The 20,891-nt window shown below is 38.7% G+C and overlaps 1 protein-coding gene across 1 annotated transcript in view; it reads right to left on the bottom strand.

Moving 5' to 3' along the window:
* The window catches only part of plcb1 (phospholipase C beta 1), a 46,926-nt gene that overhangs the window by 18,133 nt on the left and 7,902 nt on the right, over window positions 1-20,891 (bottom strand). The window contains exons 4-15 of the mRNA XM_084735734.1: window positions 17,758-17,898; window positions 17,577-17,656; window positions 14,971-15,024; window positions 12,720-12,795; window positions 12,093-12,193; window positions 10,209-10,372; window positions 8,281-8,427; window positions 6,859-7,016; window positions 4,899-4,981; window positions 4,720-4,804; window positions 4,450-4,615; window positions 739-794 (exon numbers count right to left, since the gene is read on the bottom strand). Of these exons, the coding sequence (XP_084591860.1) occupies window positions 739-794; window positions 4,450-4,615; window positions 4,720-4,804; window positions 4,899-4,981; window positions 6,859-7,016; window positions 8,281-8,427; window positions 10,209-10,372; window positions 12,093-12,193; window positions 12,720-12,795; window positions 14,971-15,024; window positions 17,577-17,656; window positions 17,758-17,898 (1,311 nt within the window). The remainder of the gene's footprint in view (window positions 1-738; window positions 795-4,449; window positions 4,616-4,719; window positions 4,805-4,898; window positions 4,982-6,858; window positions 7,017-8,280; window positions 8,428-10,208; window positions 10,373-12,092; window positions 12,194-12,719; window positions 12,796-14,970; window positions 15,025-17,576; window positions 17,657-17,757; window positions 17,899-20,891) is intronic.

The raw sequence follows: 20,891 nt of genomic DNA, 5'->3' as shown, positions 1-20,891 counted from the left end.
GCAAATATATAACGTGACCAAATCTCCGACTGAACTGTCTGTGGTTGAGTTGCATTGTGGGTAATGTAGGCTACAGATTTCAACATGGAAAAAATGTATATCCAGAGCCAGTGTTAAGTTTGTTCATTCTGGGAACCTGTAGAAACACGGCAGTGCAACTTGGACTACATGGAAGAGGATAAGCAGCTTATTCTAAGATAATGAAAACATAAGAATTCTTGTTTTTAGGTGATACCATCATAGAAACTAATAAATAGCCTATTATATTCCATTTCTGCCATTCTTATGCCAATAGATCCCTGTAAATCTTACACACTGGTCCTTTAAAGGAAAGTCATGCTAAATTGGCGGAGGACTCTCTTAATCAAAAGTCAATCAAACCAGTAAATAGTGAGTATCACTTGTATGGCTAAAACTCAGGCCTACTGTGAATACAAAGGATAAGAACACAAAACAGCAAGAACAGAACACACTGAGAATAAACAACAACAACAACAACAGAAAAAACTGACTTAACAGCAACACACTACAGAGACAGCAGAAAAAAATAAAACACAAACAGGAAAAAGCAGTTGTTATAAACATCGACATCAATGGCACGTAGAATGCGGAACAAGTTTAACGATGGCGTAAAGAATAAACAACACAATGAAAATAAACAACACTCATAAAACACTGACAAATGGCGACAGCAGCGAGGGCGACCGCCCCTCAGCTTCGTGTGACGTCACCACTGACCTTTTTACCATCATCATCGTCATCATCATCATCTTCCTCACTCTCAGCCTCGATCTCTGTTAAAATTAAAGTTAAACAAGTCTTCATCCTCATTGTCTCTTTACCTCTTCGCCTTTTTCCAAATATAAGTGTAAACAAGTGGTGGAGGATATATTCAGATTCTTTACAAACTACTTTTACTACTTACTGAGTAAAAGTACACCGTGAAAAAATACTCCATTACACTACAAGTCTTGCATTAAAAATCTTACTTAGGAAAAAGTATGTCAGTCTGCAGATTTTGCAAAGTTTCTACACCAGTGCTCAAGTAAAGTACAAGTACCTCAAATTTGTACTTGAGTAAATTAAATTGGTTACCGAAGACAAGTGATTACAAGGAAGACTTTTTATCAGCTAGGTTTGTTGTCTCACAACAAATAAAACAGAGTAAACGTAAAGGTGCTGAGAGGTCTTTAATCACGGTAGGGCCGAACGATTTGGGAAAAATATCTACTTATTATTATTTAATTGTTATTTGAATATTTGGATTGATTGCGATGTGATTTGTGATATAGAGAGAATGATCACTTTTACATCCTCGCTCTCATTTTCATTGAAAAACATATTAAAATGATTATGGTGTTATTTTTTTCGGAGATCTGTACCAAACAAAGATGTTTTCTTAAGTCTGTAGAATATGATATGCAGGCTTGAACATCTCTGCAGCATTATGAGATTTAAAGGGACAGTTCACCCTAAAAATCAAAAAGACATATTTTTCCCCTGGCTTGCAGTGCTATTTATCGATCAAGATTTTTTTAGTGAGAGGTGCAGAGTTTTGGAGATATTACCTGTAGAGTTGTCTGCCTTTTCTCCCATGTAATGAGACTAAATGTCACTCGTGTGGTGGAGCTTCAAGAGATCAAGACCAAAGATCATGACCTGGTTACTCAAGATAATCCACAGACTTTGCTGTGAACTGTTTCATGTAGAAACTACTTTTTCTCTGCAGTAGAATCAACTGGAACCACTTTAAAATCTACGGCTACCATTCACAACAAGGTCTGTAGATTATCTTGAGTAACTGTGTCATGATCTCTGGAGAGAGACACTGGTTTTGAATTTTTCAAATGTATATTTTTGAGAGCTCCAGCCAAGTGCAACTTAATCCCATTATACTGGACAGAAGGCAGACATCTGTAATGGCCAATGTCTCCAAAACTCCAAAACCCCTGCACGTCACAGACAAAAAAAACAAAAAAAAAAACACTAGATGGATAAATAGCACTACAGGCCAGGAGCAAATATGTATTCACTGAACTTTCCCTTTAATTTAAAATGGCATTTTGACACATTTTGCTTTGAACAAATACTGCACATCATTATTATAATCATTATTACCATTATTATTGTTGTTATTATTTAAAAAAAAAGCTGATAAATATATGCTTTAGAGTGTCATCCAGACACTACACAATAATATGGTAAATAAGTGGTAAACTGAGTCCTTATTTTTAAGAAGTGTTACTAAATAAACCAGCAGAAGACACTCATGCACAATATCTGAGTCATAGTGACAAATCTGTGCTGTGATTTCAAGTAGAAAACTCACAAAGGCTCAGAATATAAACCAAACACATGCCTGTGATTTTGTAAACAACTCAGTGCTTTAACTTGTCTGCAGGTGATTATTCAGCCCACTCAAGCATTCGCTGACTAGAGGGTCACGGCCGGTGTATGAGTACGTACTTCAGCACAGCTACCAGTCTGCTCTTTGTGTACCAGCTGGGCTCTCGGTCCCAGACCTGCTTTCAGGATTTGCACATCAAACGTGTCAATAAGTCTCCCTAATTTCCCCCTGCACCGCTGTTTAATTGCTGCTCTGAGCGTCCGACCTCTTCTGGGATGTCCTGCTCATTACTGAGACATCCCAGAAGAGGTGCAGAGGACTGCAGAGGAAAATCAAGACATCAGTGTGAGCAGAAGGAGCAGCAGGTTTGGGTCAGACGACTTTGAAATGTAGTCAGTTACAAATTACATGGTATTTTTTTTGATGCAATATAACCTGAAAACTTTTAGACTACTTTGAAGCCAAACATCGGAAATATTAAATGTTATATTTTTTTTTTTCTCTTTTTTACTTTGTCAGGAGGAGCACTTACAATGTTCATATTCTGTTTTCAATGTATAAATAAAAGGGAATAAAAATTCCATCACCCATGAATCATCATTGAAAACTATATTTTTCAGTTAACTCACCGTTAACAAAACTGGCAACCTGAGAGAAGTAAGTCACTTTGATGTATAGTTGCAGGGATGCATTCAAATACAAATACATTAATCAGGAAAGCACAAACAATGTGATGGATATTTCTTTTACATAAAGTTGCTTGTTATTTGGGAAAAAAATATATTTCCAAAATGTAACACAGTAACATTCAGAATACTTTTTACTTTCTTCTAAGTACGTTTTTTTTTCACAGAAATACTCAATTTTAATATTATAATATTATTAAATATATATATGTATAATATTCTGGTACTGTAAACTGCAGTAAGATTAAAACATCAAGAAACATGAATGCACCATCATTGCCACTTTATTATTCCCTTCAAATGAAGGATAGTTTTTATATCTTTACAGAAAAAGTTCTTATATCCAATGTAAAACAGAATCATGTGATTTCTAAAGTTTTTCTTTTTTCCAGTTTTTTATTGCTCAGTGACCTCAAGTTCACCACCACGAAGTGCATCCATCATTTAAAAATCATTATCAGTGTAAAACAAAAAGGTCAGAGCTTTGCGTTGTGGATACTTTAAGTTGTTAATTTTAAGTTCTTTTCTCTATCTGAATACAGATACAGAGACTGACCATTTTGTTGGCTGAACAGATACAGATACAAGTAATGACGTCTCTGTGCACCTACACAGTAGAACATATTCAGCATAGAGATCATATCACATTTTCTCAAATGTAATCTGGGCTGATTACTGTATAGTTGCATATTTTTTGTAGTCTGATTACATAATCCTGATTAGATGTAGTCCATTACTACCCAATTTGGCCAAAATCATGATGGAAATTATGGTTGAATGATGTGAGGTGTCCTCTGAAGGAGGCTCTTGTAAGGAGACTCCAAATACAGAAAATATTAACATATTTTTGCGCAGTAACCTTCAACATCATGACTTTAATGTTTTAACTTTAATTGAAAACATGTTTTATAAATTGCAGTAAGATGTAACTGCCATGCTAATGATATTCTCCTTTCAAATAAACCCCTGAACATAAATGATCCTCAGCCTGTGATATTTGTCACATTTTGCTGTCTCTCTCTCCAAATCCTCCTTCTCTCTCTCTCCTTCGATTTGGTCAATAAATATGTAAAAATATTCTCTGTTGTCTGAATCTCTATACACCAGTCATCACTCACAGTGCTGACGCTGCAGCAACATTATTGTACATTTTTATAAATGATGCTTATGTGAGTCATATTTGTGAAGGCATATGTCTGCTGTAAAACTATTTAACAAATTGTGCTACTAAATTAAAGTCTGAACACTCACACATTCACATTTTCCAGCCATATGTGGTTCTGGTAACCAGAGAAACCACAGAATCATTATGGTATGTTTTGTGTTTTTGATACAAAGACTGTCGGTGTGTCACAGCTGAACACATTAACATGGATTTCTGGGCTGAAATAAAGTCCTTGTGTCTTTGTGTCTTACCTCCTGTGTTGTTGCTAGGAGACACTGGCTCGTTGCTCTGATTGGCAGGTTGGTCCGTCAGTCTTTTGGTGTCTGTGTTGTTGGCGGGTTTGTGAGATTTCTTGTTCTTGATGAGGATTTTGCCCATCAGCTCCTGAGGACTGGGCAGGTGGACACCCGACTCCAGCTGCAGACGCACACCGCGGAGACAACCGCTAGCAGTTAGCTGAGAAGACACAATCTGAAGTTGTTCAGCAGTTGTGTGTGTGTGTGTGTGTGTGTGTTACTTACAGGGTATTTGTCCAGAGGGTCAATCAACAGCGCATCTCCGAAAATAGATCGACAATATTCAGCCATTTTAGCCTGCTGCTTCAAACTAATAGATAGATAGAAAGATATGACATTGCAGTCCATCCATATAGATTAATTGACACATAAATCAATAATGAAATAAGGACAAAGATTCTCACGAGTCCACGTGGTTTTCAAAGGACAGTATGACAGGGAAAGGTGAGGTCTTGAAGGCGCACTCTGCAATAGCTTCAATCACTTCCTGGAAAATTAAAAAAAAGAGCATGCTTTCAGTTTTATTTCAAACAGTACAAGTTTTGAGCTCATCAAATCAAATGGCTAAATATTGCAGTAGTTAAAGGGATAGTTCTGATTTTCTGAAGTGGGGTTGTATGAGGTATTTATCCAGAGTCGGTGCCCACAGTTATCTAAACTAGATGGAGGTCAGCGTGCCCTCAGTGTGAAGAAGCAGCTAAAGTGCCGTGTAGGAAGCTAAGCAACGTACTGCTGAGACCAGGGTCAGCAGTGAAATGAATTTCAGTCACCTAAAAAAAAAATCAATATCAGTTTAAGTGTGCCCTGTATTTAGAATGTTTTCACTGCTTTACCTGCTTTGCCGTCAGAGAACCTTTTCCAAGGGGAAACCGCTGTTATGTAAGACACTTACTGCTCTCTTCAAAGCCACCAGACTTCTTTGTGCAAAAACAGTCATTTCACCTCGCTGAATACAGGAGTTTTTCACCCACATCCGCAGCTGCTTCAATTTGTTTGTGTAATTGTGCGACTTCAGTGTTTTAAATGGTTAGTTCGGATTTACTCAAGTCACACAAAAATACAAACTAATTGATCAAGGCAACGATTGACCAGCAACTCCCACTTTCTGTGAGGTAAAATTACTCCTTTTTTCTTGGAAGAGAGCAATATTTGGCTTATATAATTGTGATTTCCCTTCAGAAAGGCTTTCTGATGGCAAAGTGAAGCAGTGAAAATGTTATGAATAAAGCATACACTTGAACTGATATTGATTTTTCTTATGTGGCTCTTTTTAAGGTGGCTAAAATACATTTTCTTGCTGACCCTGTCCACAGCAGGACATTGCTTAGCTTCCTACACCTACACACTCCTACTGCCTCTCCAAACAATCTAATGCAGGTAATACACTGACTGTGGATCAGTACCTCACCCAACCCCGCTTCAAATAATCCAAACTATCCCTTTAAGACCATAAAAGCAGCTTTACATCCTCATGATTTGGTTCGTGGAACAGAAGAGAAGACGAAAAAGTATTTCTAGTAAAATTCTGGGGCATTTTATGTCTTTATGAGAACTGCCACGAGAGGGATAACATTAAAGGAACAGTTCACCCCAATATTAAAAATTCATGTTTTTCCACTGGCCTGTAGTGTTATTTATCCATCTAGATTTTTTAGGTGTGAGTTGCAGAGTTTTGGAGATATCAGCTGTAGAGATGTTTGCCTTCTCTCCAGTATAATGGGACTAAATGCCACTTGGCTTGTGGTGCTTGTAGTGCCAAAACAAATACATTTGAAAAATTCAAAACCACTTTCACTTTCCAGAAATCATGACCTTGTTACTCAAGATAATCCACAGATCTTGTTGTGAGCAGTTTCATGTAGGGACTACTTTCTTTCTAGTAGAAAGAAAGTAGTTCCAGTCGATTCTAAATTCTTCTGGTAGATTCTACTACAGAAAGAAAGTGGTTCCTACATAAAACTGCTCACAACAGGGTCAATGGATTAGCTTGAGTAACCAGGTCATGATTATTGGAACGTGATACTGGTTTTTGTATTTTTTTGGTGCCATTTAGTCCCATTATATTTAAGAGAAGGCAGACATTTGTATGGCTGATACCTCCAAAACTCTGCAGTTCACGCCAAAATCATCCAGATGTATACACAGCTCTGCAGACCACGGGAAAAATATGTATTTTTGATTTTGGGGTGAACAGTCCCTTTAAAGAGAGAGCTCAAACCAGTAAAGTGTTTTAATCCACTGTAAAAGTACTGAGAAGCTGATGCAGACAGAATGCATCTGAGAACAGATGTGATGTGATCAAATTTGCTCTTTCTTGCTGACAGTCTGGCAGCAAAATTTGACACCGTCACAGGAGCAACTTACCTTAAAAGAGATTTCTGATGTCATGGTGAACCCGTGTGTGATGACAGGTTCCTCCTCAGCCGTTCGTCCTTTCCACACATCTAACTCCACACAGCGGCATCCAGCCAGAAGAACCTGCCTGTACATCTCTACTGAGGAGCTCCCTGCCAGCTGGCCAGCTGAAACACAAGAAGAAGAAATGAAAAGAGACATTAGAGCAGATTCAACAGAAATTCACACATTCCACATTCAATGTCCATATTAGAGACATTGTTTTTCTGGATGATTCAATAAAAATTTGTAAAGATAATAATGGAATACAGCACAATCCATACCTCACTTTCTAGGTCCATCTGTAATTCTGGTCTTTTTAATGTCAAATTCTGATTTACACAAGAGTGAAATCCTTTATCTCACTGTTACAAATGCACATCGGGTGTTCAGTGTGGTGGTGAGGTGATTTTTTTTGAGATGCTGAGTGTCACTCTGAGGAACTGTAACTGCTCACAGAGAACAGAGAGATGCTCTACTTAAAAGAAACTACAGAATTTAAAGGACTAGTGTGTAGGATTTAGTGGCATATAGCGGTGAGGCTGCAGATTGCAAACAACTGCAACACACTGTTTGCTGCACCCTCCCCTTCTAAGTGTGCAGGAAAAACTACAGTGGCTGTGAAACTTGCGAAAAACACACAAAAAAAGCCCTCTCTAGATGCAACTTTTGGTTTGTCCCTTCTGGGCTACTGTAGAAACATGGTGATGTGAAAACACAATCTGCGTAGAAGGCTTATTCCAAGGTAGCCAAAACACAACAATTCTTATTTTCAGGTGATTGTTCCAAACGAAAGAAAACATACTTATGAATATTATATTCAGTTTCCATCATAGTAAATCAGCCATTCCCAAACTTTCGACCGCCACAGCCCAATTTTAAATCTGACCCACACTTTAGGAATCACTGCCCTAAATGATGAAAAATAAAAAAGGAGGGCAGGACTTTATAAGTAGTCACTTCCTCCTACTCCTTTCAGACATGAATAATTTATTTATGATGCTTAATGTGTTTGCCAAAGGTTTGCTGTTAATTTCATTTTTTTTCTTGTTTAGTTTTTGTTCATTTTTGCATGTTCAAATCAAAATCTAATCTTAAAATCTGACACACTGGTCCTTTGAACTGTCATCTTGTCCACAGATGCAGCTTGTGATTGTAATTTATTCTCTCTGGTGTTTGTATTAGCTAGGAATGAATAAGTCAGTCTAGACCATGACTTGACCACATTTAATGTTCTCACATTAATCAATGAATGTTAACAACAAACCCATTATGCAAAATCTGTAGCTGTTTCATGTTGAAAGTTGTCTTCTATTTGCTGTGTGTGTGTGTGTGTGTGTGTGTGTGTGTGTGTGTGTGTGTGTGTGTGTGTGTGTGTGTGTGTGTGTGTACCTGTCAGGTATGTATTATGTGACGAGTTGATGAAGTAGTGAGAGAGGGGGAAGCTCATGTCTTCAGACTGGTCCAGTTTCTCCGGTGGGATGACTCCGTTCTCATCACTGGACAGATAACTGGAGAACGCCTGGAGAGAGATGACACCTACACACACACACACACACACACACACACACATGCACACAACATCCACCCACCCACACACACACACACACACACACACACACACACACACACACACACACACAGACACACATTATAAGAAGATAAAAGTAAAAAACACATTCCATCAAACAAGGATAAAAGAAAAGGAGCATCAGAGTGAGCTATTCATCTTTGTGGTATTTCTCTGATATAAATATTTCATGAACCCTCAAGTGTCCTTTTCAGACTATTTCTTTCTAATATTTCAGATCTGAAAATATAGTCTTATAAAGTTGACAAAAAAGTTCAGTCATACCCAACATGTCCTAATGTCCAGACAACTGGAGAAGCAGGTTCAGATTTCTGGCACAACTTCACTTTTTTTCCAAGGTGCACAGCGAAGGAGAAAAGGCTCAAAGCTCCATTAACATTTGTCGTTCAGACCAACGTGTTTCAGCTCTAACCTTCAGCATCAGGATAACCCTGATGAAGGCCAGAGCCAAAATGTGTTGGTCTGAAAATAAAGTTAACGGCAGAGAGAAAAAGGCACTTTTCTTTTTACACTGTATTTGGGATTCTCCATTCATTCAGCCCTTTTGGAGTAAAATTCTTAGACACATGAGTCGGTGGCCGGCTAAGACACTGCCAGTGTCTCCAAGACTGTGTTTCTTAGGACACGGATCACAAGTATGCCACATACCAAGAGAAGAATTCTCAGTTGTTATGGCTGGGGTCATTATGGCTGCTAGAATAATACTCAGGTATCGGATATCAATTAAACCCACAGAAATGAAAGACTTGCCTCATACAAATCCATGCTGGATCAGTCTGGGGGGATTATTGGAATTTTGAAATTCTGAAATATGACTGGTTTCTTTTCTTACCTTGCCTATTTTTATTTATTTATCTAATTTTATTAATCTGGCTGTTTTCAGGGGGGTTATGATTAGGGTTGCACCCTCTTTTGTATGGATCTCTTTTATTCTGTAGGCATTACATTTTTATTTTTTGTCTGTACCAATGCAATGTCTCATTTGATATGCAAACCTGTCAGGTACCAACACAGTGTTGCTAAAGTTTTACCTCTAATATCTGGACAATTCTGCCTTCCATTAGGGGTGGGAATCACCAGACGCCCCACATATTGTGATCATATTGCAATTTTAAAATTGTAACAAACAATTAATTACCGTTTTTTTCAACTGAAAATTATGTCCCAAAAGTAACACTTTTACAGTTTTTTTATTGCAGAAAAATGGGCTTGTCAGGTTGCTCTAACCCTAATACCAATTGTTAGCTTTACAGTTCAATCACTTTGGGGAGCTTTTGAAAATACAGTGAATCTCAATCCATAATTTTATTGTTTATATTAACGGTACAAAGCAGTTCTGTAAACAGATCTGTTGCAAAGCAATTTCTAATAGTGTCTGACTAACATAACAGCTTTATCTGGACTTCACACATACACATAAATAAATGTGTCTATTCTAGCTCACAGATAGAGAAAATGACAAAAATAACATTCAGTGATTCAAAGTTGGTGCCAACTTTTCTTTTGGCAGCATGCAACACAAATGTGAGCACCTTGAGAGCTTATTTTAGCAGTTTACTCTCTGTGGATGTGTGGGTGGGTTAGAAGAGTATTTTGGTGCCAACACATGTACACATACGAGAGAACATGTTGGTAATAAACGCAGCCGACTAGCTAAAGGCATCTTGAGCTATTTAGGAAAATAAAATAGCAAAGAGGAACATCTGTGTGTGTGTGTGTGTGTGTGTACCTTGCTTCAGCTGTGCCTGGTCATGTTGGTACCTCTCCATCACAGTGTGTGTCTGTGCAGGACGGAGAGGCGGGTAGAGGATCTCATTGAGCCTCGGGTCTCTCTGCTTGTTGTTGATGAACTCAGTCATCTGATCCACCGACAAGGTCCCATCGTTCGCTCCTCTACAGACCAGAGCAGGTCGGAGCTGAGGTTACAGGGCGTCTACAGATCCTCAAAACATCTCACACCATCTTTTATTATCCTCTTTTACGTCCACATGTTATTTTCACATGAGCTCTGCCTTCTTTAATTGACCTAAAATGAACTTTCTGTTTGTCACTGTTAAACTTTCTGTTTGTCACTGTTGGTTCCAATTGTTTTGTGGGATTTGCAGCTTTTTTCCATCTCACATCATCATAAACTGAATCCCTTTGTGCTTTCAACTGCTGTTCAGACAAAGTGATTAACCACTTTGGCTGCTTCCACACTTTTCTTTTTAAAACGCTATTAAAAAGAAAAAAAAAACAAAAAAATTGATGACTTCAGACTTGACTTAGAAAAATAAGACTTGCAATCCGACTTGGACTTGGACTCATGGCTTTTCACAGACTTGATCCTTTTAAATTTGAAAATACTTGATACCTAAGTGTGCCACAAATCTATTTATTTTCCTTCCTGAATCTAACATGAAAACTATTCATTTTCAGCAAGTCAACACTAACTCTGTGTTCCAAAACACATACTTTGAACTTTGACCCTCTTGCTCATACTCCCATCACAAACGATTGAGGGTCAGAATAGCCAGAAAAGCATGCTTGGGACATACTAAATCTTTTTCTGGCATACTAAATATGGTAGTATGGGTATTGGAACGCACACTTAATTCCCCAGATCCACTTTGTTTGAACCAATCCAACGGCAACCAATCATGCTGCAAGAAACAACCATTAAGGCTAACATTATATTATTGCGCTCCAGTTGGAAAAAATAAGATAAGGCTACTAAGGCATAAGACGAGGCTACTATTAGCGAGCTAATGTGTAGCTATCACTAGCTTAACAGCTAAGTAACTTTGAAAATCAATGAGGCTGAAAAGTTACATTATTACATTATGACTTGTTTGAACTTGCACTCAGAATTGACTCGCACAAAAATGACTTGGCCCCACCTCTGCTGAAAACGCACATCACATGATCATTTGCGTATCTGCACACACTGCTGTAAACAGGAAGCAGATTGTCTGGTTGGTTATTCAACCTAATTAATTGCTGATAGTCCAGACTGTTTGTTCTCTTATGGAAGAGGGTCATGTGATAGGGGTGTGATGAATCAGGGAAGAACATGATGTAACTGATAGGGGTGGGCGTCTGCGCCATCGTTTTCAAAGGTCTCCATTTCTACTTGTCCACACTAAAATGCAATTACAGAATTTTAACATTAAAACACGGGTTAGCAGCATTTTCAAATACTATGTTAGGGGTTCAAAAATGCTGGGATATTGTGGATGTTAAGCGTAAATGTAGTTAAAGTTATGTGTTTCAAAAAGCCTTAACTCTGACTGGTGTTGGGCATTTTAATTTTCAGACATTTTAAAAAACGATAAAGTGAAAACACTTATAATCATTACTGAATTTGCAGCCTGGCTTTGAATTTTCTGAACATTATAAAGGTAGTAGATGAAGAAGTCTCTATTTAATCCTTCTCTGTGTACTCATGGGACAGAAGATGAATCATTATTCATCATTCTTCACATATCAGAGCAAGTAGCCTGAAGCAAATAACAACACACTTTTAACAAGCTTATTTTATAGAGCAGCTTGTTCAGCTTTAATAAGTATTAGAGCTGATCAGAGGTCAGCGACTGTAGCTGTAAGTAAGGTAAAGGACTTTCTAAATACTCACTCCAGTTTAAAGATGTTGCCGAGCTCAGGACGAGGACAGAGACTGTCCAAAAAGCTCCGGTAAATTTCAAGTGTGAATTCCTCCAGTTTGATGCTGTCACCCTGTCAAATACATAGGACATGGACATTGATATAACCACATCTCTGGAATTTGTGTCCAGCATCTCTTTCTGTTTTTATCCTCTCCCTGCTCGCTGTAAAAAACATTTCTCCTTATCTCAGATTTATTCTCCCAGCTCTTCTCCATCTAAATAATATTTCCGTGCTCGCAGGAATATTCTGTGTGAGATCCAGTGTGAGCAGAGAATCTGACTCTTAACATTTCTGCTTTTCACTGGTTGCTTCAAAACTTGATGACCCAGATATTTGAGCTCATTTCACCCCTCCGTGCACTGTGAGTCATTCTGGACAAAAAGCATCAGATAAAAGCCTCGACGGCAAATAGAAAATGGAGGAAAAAAGAAGGATAAAGTTGAAAAAGACTCTGTGTGTGTCTTATATAAATGCAGTTATCCACAGAGACGGGAACAGCTTTTCAAAGCATGTATTCGAGGCAAATTCTAACTGGTTAAACTATAAACTGCTACCGATAATATGAGCAATATACACACTGATTTGAAGTGTTTACCCGGCTGTATGGAAGTCTGCAGTTCTCCAGGGCATTCTCTACTCTCTTTCTGTCTGATGAAAACAGTCGAACGATGCTGCAATAGACAATGACATCACACCATTATCCGCTCATCCTTAACCACAACATGTCACCAACCCCAAACCTGCATTTTCACTTCTAAAAGTATCTCCTCCAGACTTCTCCCTAATTAACTCTTCCAAATGTCCTCCTCAATCTCAAAGTGTCCTTTATCACAATCCCAAAAAATACCTTTACCTTCCTCAAACTTCCTGGTCTCCCAAAAATTTACCCTAACAATATATACATCATTAAGTGGGGTTGTGTGAGGGATTTATCCATAGGCAGTGCACTACCTAAAATAGAGGGTGATCAGCACGTCCCCAGTTTGGGGAAGCAGCAACATACAGGAAGCTGAGAAATGAACCACTGCGGATGGGATCAGTATTTTTTCATGCCTGTATTTTAGCCTTCTAAAAAAAAAAGGCCCACGTAAAAAAAAGAAAAAAAAAATCAATATCAGTTTAAGTGTACCAGAATAGAATATTTTCACTACTTGACCTTGCTGTCAGACAGCCTTTTCCAAAGGGAAAATGCTGTTATATAAGCCAAATATCGCTCTCTCTCATGCTACCAGACTCCATTGGCAAAAACAGTAATTTTACCATACTGAACACATGAGTTGTTGGACCAGTGGTGCATCGATCTGTTAGTTTGTTCGTGTTATTGTGTGATTTTGGTGTATCTGAACTAAATCTTTAAAACACCAAAGTCACACAGTAACACAAAAAAACAAACAGACTGAGAAAGCAGTAGACCAGCAACTCCAGTGTGCTGTGAGGTAAAATTACTGGTTTTGCCAATGGAGTGTGGTTGATTCAAAGAGGTTGATATTTGGCTTATATATCAGCGGTTTCCCATCGTAAAAGCCAGTCTGATGACAAGATAAAGTGGCAAAAATATTCTAAATGTATATTTTTTTGTCTGTTGGTTTTTCTTTTTTCCTCATTCCCTCTCTCTCTCTCTTCGCTTGTTTGCCCTTGTGTATTTTGTCCCTCTTTCAGTTACTGGTGTATCCGTAAAGTCGCTCCTGTTTTTTGCTTTGACCAATTACAAAAAACAAAGAAAAAGAAAAGAAAAGAGACAGGTTAAATAGAAAACGTATGCACTTAAAGGGACAATTCACCCCAAAATCAAAAATACAGATTTTTCCTCTTACCTGTAGTGTTATTAATCCATCTAGATGGTTTTGGTTGGTATGTCTGGTTTCTCAATGATATAAAGATGAGCAGGTTCATGTAGGAGCTGTTTTCTTTCTAAGATAGACTCTACAAAAACTCCTTTCTTTCTACTAGAAAGACAGTAGTTCCTACATGACATTGCTCACAACAAGGTCTATGGATTATCTTAAGTAACATGGTCATGATTTCTAGAAAGAGACACTGGTTTTGAATTTTTCAATGTAATTTTTTGGTTCTTCGAGCACCACAAGCCGAGTCTTCTTTAGTCGTTGTACATTAGAAAAAAGGAAGACACCTCTAAGGTCGCTATTTCTAAAACTCTGCAACTCACACCAAAAGAATTTAGATGGCTTAATAGCACCACAGTTAAAAGGAGAAATGTATTTTTGATTTTGAGATGTTCTGTCCTTTTAAATTGAAATTGATTTTTTCTAGATGGGCCTTTTTTAGTTGGCTAAAATACATTTTGCTGCTGACCCTGACCACAGCAGTACATTACTTAACCTCTGTGTTTCTCCAAACTGGAGGCCTGCTGACTGCCATCTACTGTAGCTAATACACTGACTGTGGATAAGTACCTCATACAACCCCACTTCAGATAATCCAAACTACCCATTTAAAACGTCCCCTCTCCTCACTTGACTTCCAAGATATATCAACTGACCTTAATTCTGCTCCTGGTGTGCTTCTAAAATACAGCTTTCCTTCATATAACTATAATCCATCTCATGCTCTTGGCAGTGGTTGATTACCAGGTCAGTGCTGAATTAAGCACCTTCATGAATCCTGTCCCTGTTTTTGCTTTCCCAAGTGCACATGGAATTAAGTTTATTTTTGGAAGCAAGGGACAGGAAAGAGCAAAGTTTCAGTTTGTGCGTGTCTCTGCAGATTTCGTCGAGCTATTTTCTCACATCCTCAGTCATGTACTGTAACATGTGCCTCAAAGTTAACACTCACACAGAAGCATTGATTAAACATTAGAAAGGTAATAATAATATTTGCGAACTCACTTCTTGACAGGAATTCTCCCCTCTGCGTTCGGCTGGAGAGTTAACCTGACGTACCTGAAACAAAGAGAGCAGAAATGTTCATAGTTATATATCACAGGTGTCTTTTCCTCGTTCAAAGGCTCCTAAACTCCACAAGTGATGACCCAGCAAAAGGAAGATTTTAATCATGACTGAACTTCTCCTTCAGTTTTCTCACCTACAGTTTAACCAAACAGCAATGTTTGTTAGAGGTACTGGGGAAAAAATCGCACTTTATCAGATGAAGTTCTGTGGGGTGAGCCAACCTTTTGGTATCGCTGTTGTACAACATTAACAAGTATCTCTTCTAGACTTCTGAAGTGATATTTCTATTCAGTATTTCTCAACATTATTTTTCAGTTAAGTTGATCGGAGATAAATAATTGTCTTGTCACTTTTCAAGCAAAAATGTCAAACATTTGCTTGTTTCAGCTTATCAAATGTAAGACTTTGATACTTTTCTTTGTCATTTGGTAAATTAAGAGTTTTGGGGTCCTGGACTGTTTTGCTGGATTAAAAAAAGGTCATTTGAAGAAGCCACATTGAGTTCTGAGAAACTGTAATGAACATTTTTCACATTTTACAGGCTAAACAATCATAGAAATAATCAACAGATTAATCGATAAGCCCTAGTTACGTCGTCTTTTGATGTGGGTCAAAAATGTATTGTAATGTTATTGTAATCAGATCTGAGTTACATGCAGGTGGGGACAATATCCCCTGTGCCACTAATGCTGGAAGTTAAAATAATAATGCAGATTTCATCAAAGGGATAGTTCACCCAAAAATTGAAAATTCAGTCATTTTCTTCTCACCTTCATACTCATATCTTCCAAATAATTTGAGTGAATGGTGACCAGTTTTCAAATGGAAAAAAACACCCAGAAAAAAAAAATGAAATAAAATGCCTCCATACTGCTCGTCTGGTGTAATCTAAGGCTCCTAAAGCTCCAGCATGCCAAGCTCACATGAAAGACATCGTTTACACCATGTTTATGGCCTAAATCTTCACTGTAGATCCTCAGCTTAGAGCCACATTCACATCTGCGTGCACACCGTCTCAACTAGGTGTGTGTAGTGTGACGTGTGCGCCCACAAATGAATGACATGTTGGGGCTTTAGGAGACTTGGATTACACCAGATGAGCAGCAGGGAAGCATTTTATTTATTTATTATTATTTTTTTTGCATTTGAAAAATGGTCACTTAATTGGTTCACTTAAATTGTTTGGGAGATTCTGTAACACTGTTTGTTAGACTGTTGTTAGTCTGGTTAGCGTCATAATCCTAAATCATGAGATTTACTTAAGAACTGAAGAGTTTATATAAGATTTTTACAAAAGAAAAAAAAATGCAGAAAGACTTATAATAACTTAAGTCTTCTGACTGTCAACAAATGCCATTAAAAGATCAAAACCAACAATGCATCTATCCAGGCCTTCTTGTTCTTAGCCGGGCATTGCCAGACTAATTTGCATTAGCTCACTTTTCATTTCCAGGGGGTGTTTTCAGTGGCTGCAAACCAAAATGCCTCTGCCAGCTGGATAAACCTATTACTAATCACAGCAACGAAATGTGTGACTGAGTGACACAAGTTGGGGTGGTGTTTGGTCCATTTTCAAGCGGGGGAAAAAAAATGGCTGCCTGGTTGCCAAACAGGGCAAAAAGGCTGTGGGATACAAACATCTGAAAGTCTTTTTACAGGCGCTGGATCAAAAAAACAAACTGAAGGCAAAAATCTGAAAAATCGTGGTATTATTTTTTCCTTCTGGTTGCCAGACGGAACACTAGGATGTATTTCTAAAATCATTTGAGGAGATAAATGGCAAAGCAATAACACAATCTTGATTCATATTTGCCTCGTTTGACAGTTTGATCTGAGTTTCATGATCCTAGTGCGTTGTGCTTGAAATCTATTTTCAGTCTGCTGTCAGTCATTGCATCAAACCTGCCCCATATTAAATAAACAGTTGTGATTGGCCCAAAGACATCAAGATGGGTCGTGTTTCAGATTTATCTAGCAGAGCAATTGCAGTTTGCAGAATCGTCTGGTTCCACCTTCTTTCTTCCCACATTCAACAATTACAGACTCAGTAATTTCCTATAGCAGCTGGACACTGCTATTGTCAGCAACACGTTATTTAAACAGGTGGAAATAGTGCATTTGCTGAGGACTATTTTCGGCGGTGGATCAACACACATTTGGTGTGCTAGTGAGTATTTATGGCAGCAGGACGGTGTAGGTGGGATTGACTCAAAATAAACTACAGTTGCTTCTAGATAATAAAAAGATCATGTGAACCACAGCACAACAGCGTGGCTCACTGATGTGTTTCTAATAAAATTTGGACAACAATGGAGCTCCGAGGCGCAGAGGAACAAAGTACATCAGGGTTTGGATACACAGACAAGACAATCACACAATGCTTCATTGTTGGTTTTGGTCTTTTCTTGAGGTTTGTTGACAGGAAGAAAGATAAAGAATATCAGACTGATCCTTTAAAGAGACTGAAGTCTGTACATGCATGTTATTGTGTGTGTGTGTGTGTGTGTTTGTGTGTGTGTGTGTGTGTGTGTGTTTAAACTCACGCTTTCAACAGACTGTGGTCTCTGTTGAGATTGTGGCTCAGCAGGTTGGAAGACAAAGAAAACAGCTCCTCACACCACACCTACCAAAATCAGACGTTGTCATCATCATCATCATCATCATCACCATCATCTTTGTCGTCATGATCAGCCCCTGACATCATCACTGTAGTGACTTCAGTACCTTCGCTTCGTCCTCCTGTGACGCGATGAAGTTGAGCTGGGTGACGTTTACAAGGTCTGAAGCCGTAACCACGGTAACCATGCGGTTCTCAAGCCGGCCAACCAGGTTGCCCACGTCGAGCAGCTCTCGCAGCTTGGCCTCCTATTGGACGACACAGAATAAAAGCTGTCGGCTGAAGCAGAGCCACGCTTGAGCCACACAGAGGAGAGGGATGAGGTGAGGGGAGGTGGACATCCATTTGGTTTATTTACTTCTCATTTATCAAATCAAACCAAAAATCTGCTTGCTGACAAAGTGTCCTGCTTTCATAGTGAGAGCATTGTGTCTCAGAAAATCAAAGTTTGCATCCAGTGTGAAATCATATATTTGTAAAAGATGATGTGGAGTGTGGAAACCTGCACACATGAGTGCAGGCAGAACATGAGAAACTATCAGCTGTTGATCAAACTGTTGCAGGAAATGTTGTTGAACGTTATTGCTTCTTGTTGAGAATGAGTTACTGCCGCAGAACTACTAAACTACCTGCCTGAGGATGACTAATTCTTCTGGCATCATCACATAAAACAGCTGTATCTCGGTTGAAAAAGCAGCTAATCCAATGAGCGCTGCAGAGGGACTAACGATTAGCCAATCAGCACTAAAGGTGAGATCACAGGCGCCTGAGCAACAGAGCAAGTGGAACAGCTGCGCCCCCACTCTTAGACTCGGGGGAGCAAACGTGTGCTTTTGCATCCCCGCTTTCTGATCATATAATTTTGCTACTTTTAAAAATTTGAGCTGGTGTGGATCAAAAATAGTTATAATCATAATAAAAATCAAATGTGTTTGATATTAGTGGAAAGTATGTGCGTTCTCTCCAGCACAAAACAGGAATGAGCAAACCTGGTTCTTTGGTAACAGCTGAAAGAACTCCTCAAACACATAGTAGATGGTGAATTAACAATGTTGTGATTCAGTGTTTAATTTGCTGTGTATCTGATCCACCAACCAGCACCTATTTTAGGATGAAATCTTCATTTTTGAAACAGTTTGTCTCTTGCTCCCACTGTCTTCACCTACTAAAATAGCACAGCTAACCAACAGAGGCTGGTAATGAGTTGAAGCTACAAAATCCAAAACATTACATTTGTACAGTTTGTACTTTATTGATTATACTGATGCCGAATTGACAAGAAGACTGTCAACATACAAATCCTTTTATCTTGTGCTTCTTGAGTCATGTGTTTTTCTGGACATGTAAGGAATTGTGAATATGTCATATTTCTTAAAGGGAGTTTGGCTTAACATTTTCCCCAGAGGGCACAAGACAGCTTTAGTTAACTAAACTGGACATACGTATATATTTTAACCTTTTGTCACCACTGCAGGAAAAAAAAATCCTGCCATACTTCACCTTGCCTGGCAATAATCGTGCAGCTCTACCTTTAACTTTAACTAGGTGCCCATCGGCAGGACTAAAGTTCTCAAGTGTTGTCTGGTTGCTTGCCAGAATGACAACATAGATGCCGCTATCAAAGCTGTTCTCCTCACTCTGCTCCACTCTTACATCCCTGGCAAAACCAGCATGTTGGCAAAGCTATGCATCAGTTTGGACTTGCGCTGGGCTCACCCTACAGGAGTGTTAAAATCCTAAGTGTTTTTGAAATCTGGCCGCATCACGCACATAAAAAGAAACTGTTTTTCTCTCTAATCTCAGACATGCACACACTACATGATTTGATAATAATGGTTCATCACATACTATAGGATATTATTAAGATTCTCATGCCAGAGGGACAGCGATCTTGTGACATCTCATGAGGAATGTGATTTCACAACAAAATGGAGACTGTGGTAAGAAAAAAAAAGCGATGAAAAAACAATGGCTAAACGATTCTGGATGAGAAAATATTTTGGGAGACGCAGTCATCACAGGTTGTCTATTCTACAGCGAGATCCAGAGGTGAGATTTTAACTGCCAGTTTAATATCTGTCAACAGTGGAATGGTGGCTAATGTTAGCCTCAAGGGCTAAAGTGTTTACCATGGTCTGGCAACATTGTCACCATCACTATCCTCTCATTCACCTCCGTCTCTTTGTCTCTCTCATTGGCTGTTGTGGTCCTGCTCAAGTATTAACACAAGCATCCAGATTTTTACGTGTAATATCAAACATTTTATAAAATTATCAGGGCGGACCTGATCAGTCTGGAAACAGTTCAGGGTTTTTTTTTTCACATTATAAGGTAATCTGGGTTGAACATCGCTACCAACTGAGGTCCAGCCCAGATTTCTCCTCCTTTTGTCAGGAGGGGTGAATCTGAGGTAAATCGGCCCAAAACTCCTGCAGGCCAGCATTAGAATGATGGTAGACTCAGGCGGATACGTTAGTCTCTAGGGATCGGTGAGGGAAAATTGAATCCCCCTCCTGTACAGAAATTGGTTAGAGTGGAGTCAGACTGTCGGAGTGAAAAATGAAACAGAGTGTAACGGTTTGACAGATCTGTCTGATATCAGGCAACTGAACCACTACAACAGTCTTTGACTTCATGTTTGGACAACTTGTTGGGAGAAGCAGTACAGTAGTTTTTGTCCTCTGTATGAGCCCAGTCATGATGTCTGTGTGTTAACCGTGTTATTTCAAAGAAATACGCACACTCCTCACTTTTAATTCCTTTATCAAGACACGCTTGAATTGGGAATTGACTTTTTCCTTTGAAATGGATTTTCAGGGGCTTTTATTCCTTGCACCATAAAATATACCAGGCAAGCGGTGTGTGTGTTGCCTTCTACTCATCTCACAAAAACCGTGTTGTTTACCTTGCTAATGGTACATGTGGCATTTTGTTTCTTGGCTGAAGAAGCTGTCAGTTTAACTTGGCACAAGGGACACGTGCCATTTCATGCAGAAAATCTGCAGATCCCCTGCAAACCGACAATGTGTCAGGTTTTGGAATGCACATAGGTCCTGCACTATCCATAATGCCCAAGACTACTGGGAACCTCTGATCCAATATAATATAATATATACACTATATATATACTAATGCTCCAAATATAATCATAAATAAAAGTAGTAATTTAATCATAAACTTGTCATATTTGCTTTTATTCAATAATGAAATTAAAACAGACCATACATATGCACACACACAG

This window comes from Lutjanus erythropterus, chromosome 14 (genome assembly GCF_056507025.1).
Source record: "Lutjanus erythropterus isolate fLutEry1 chromosome 14, fLutEry1.hap2, whole genome shotgun sequence".
Taxonomy (NCBI): Eukaryota; Metazoa; Chordata; class Actinopteri; order Lutjaniformes; family Lutjanidae; genus Lutjanus; species Lutjanus erythropterus.
Note: the sequence above shows the minus strand (reverse complement) of the source record. Positions and strands in the feature narration are given on the sequence as shown.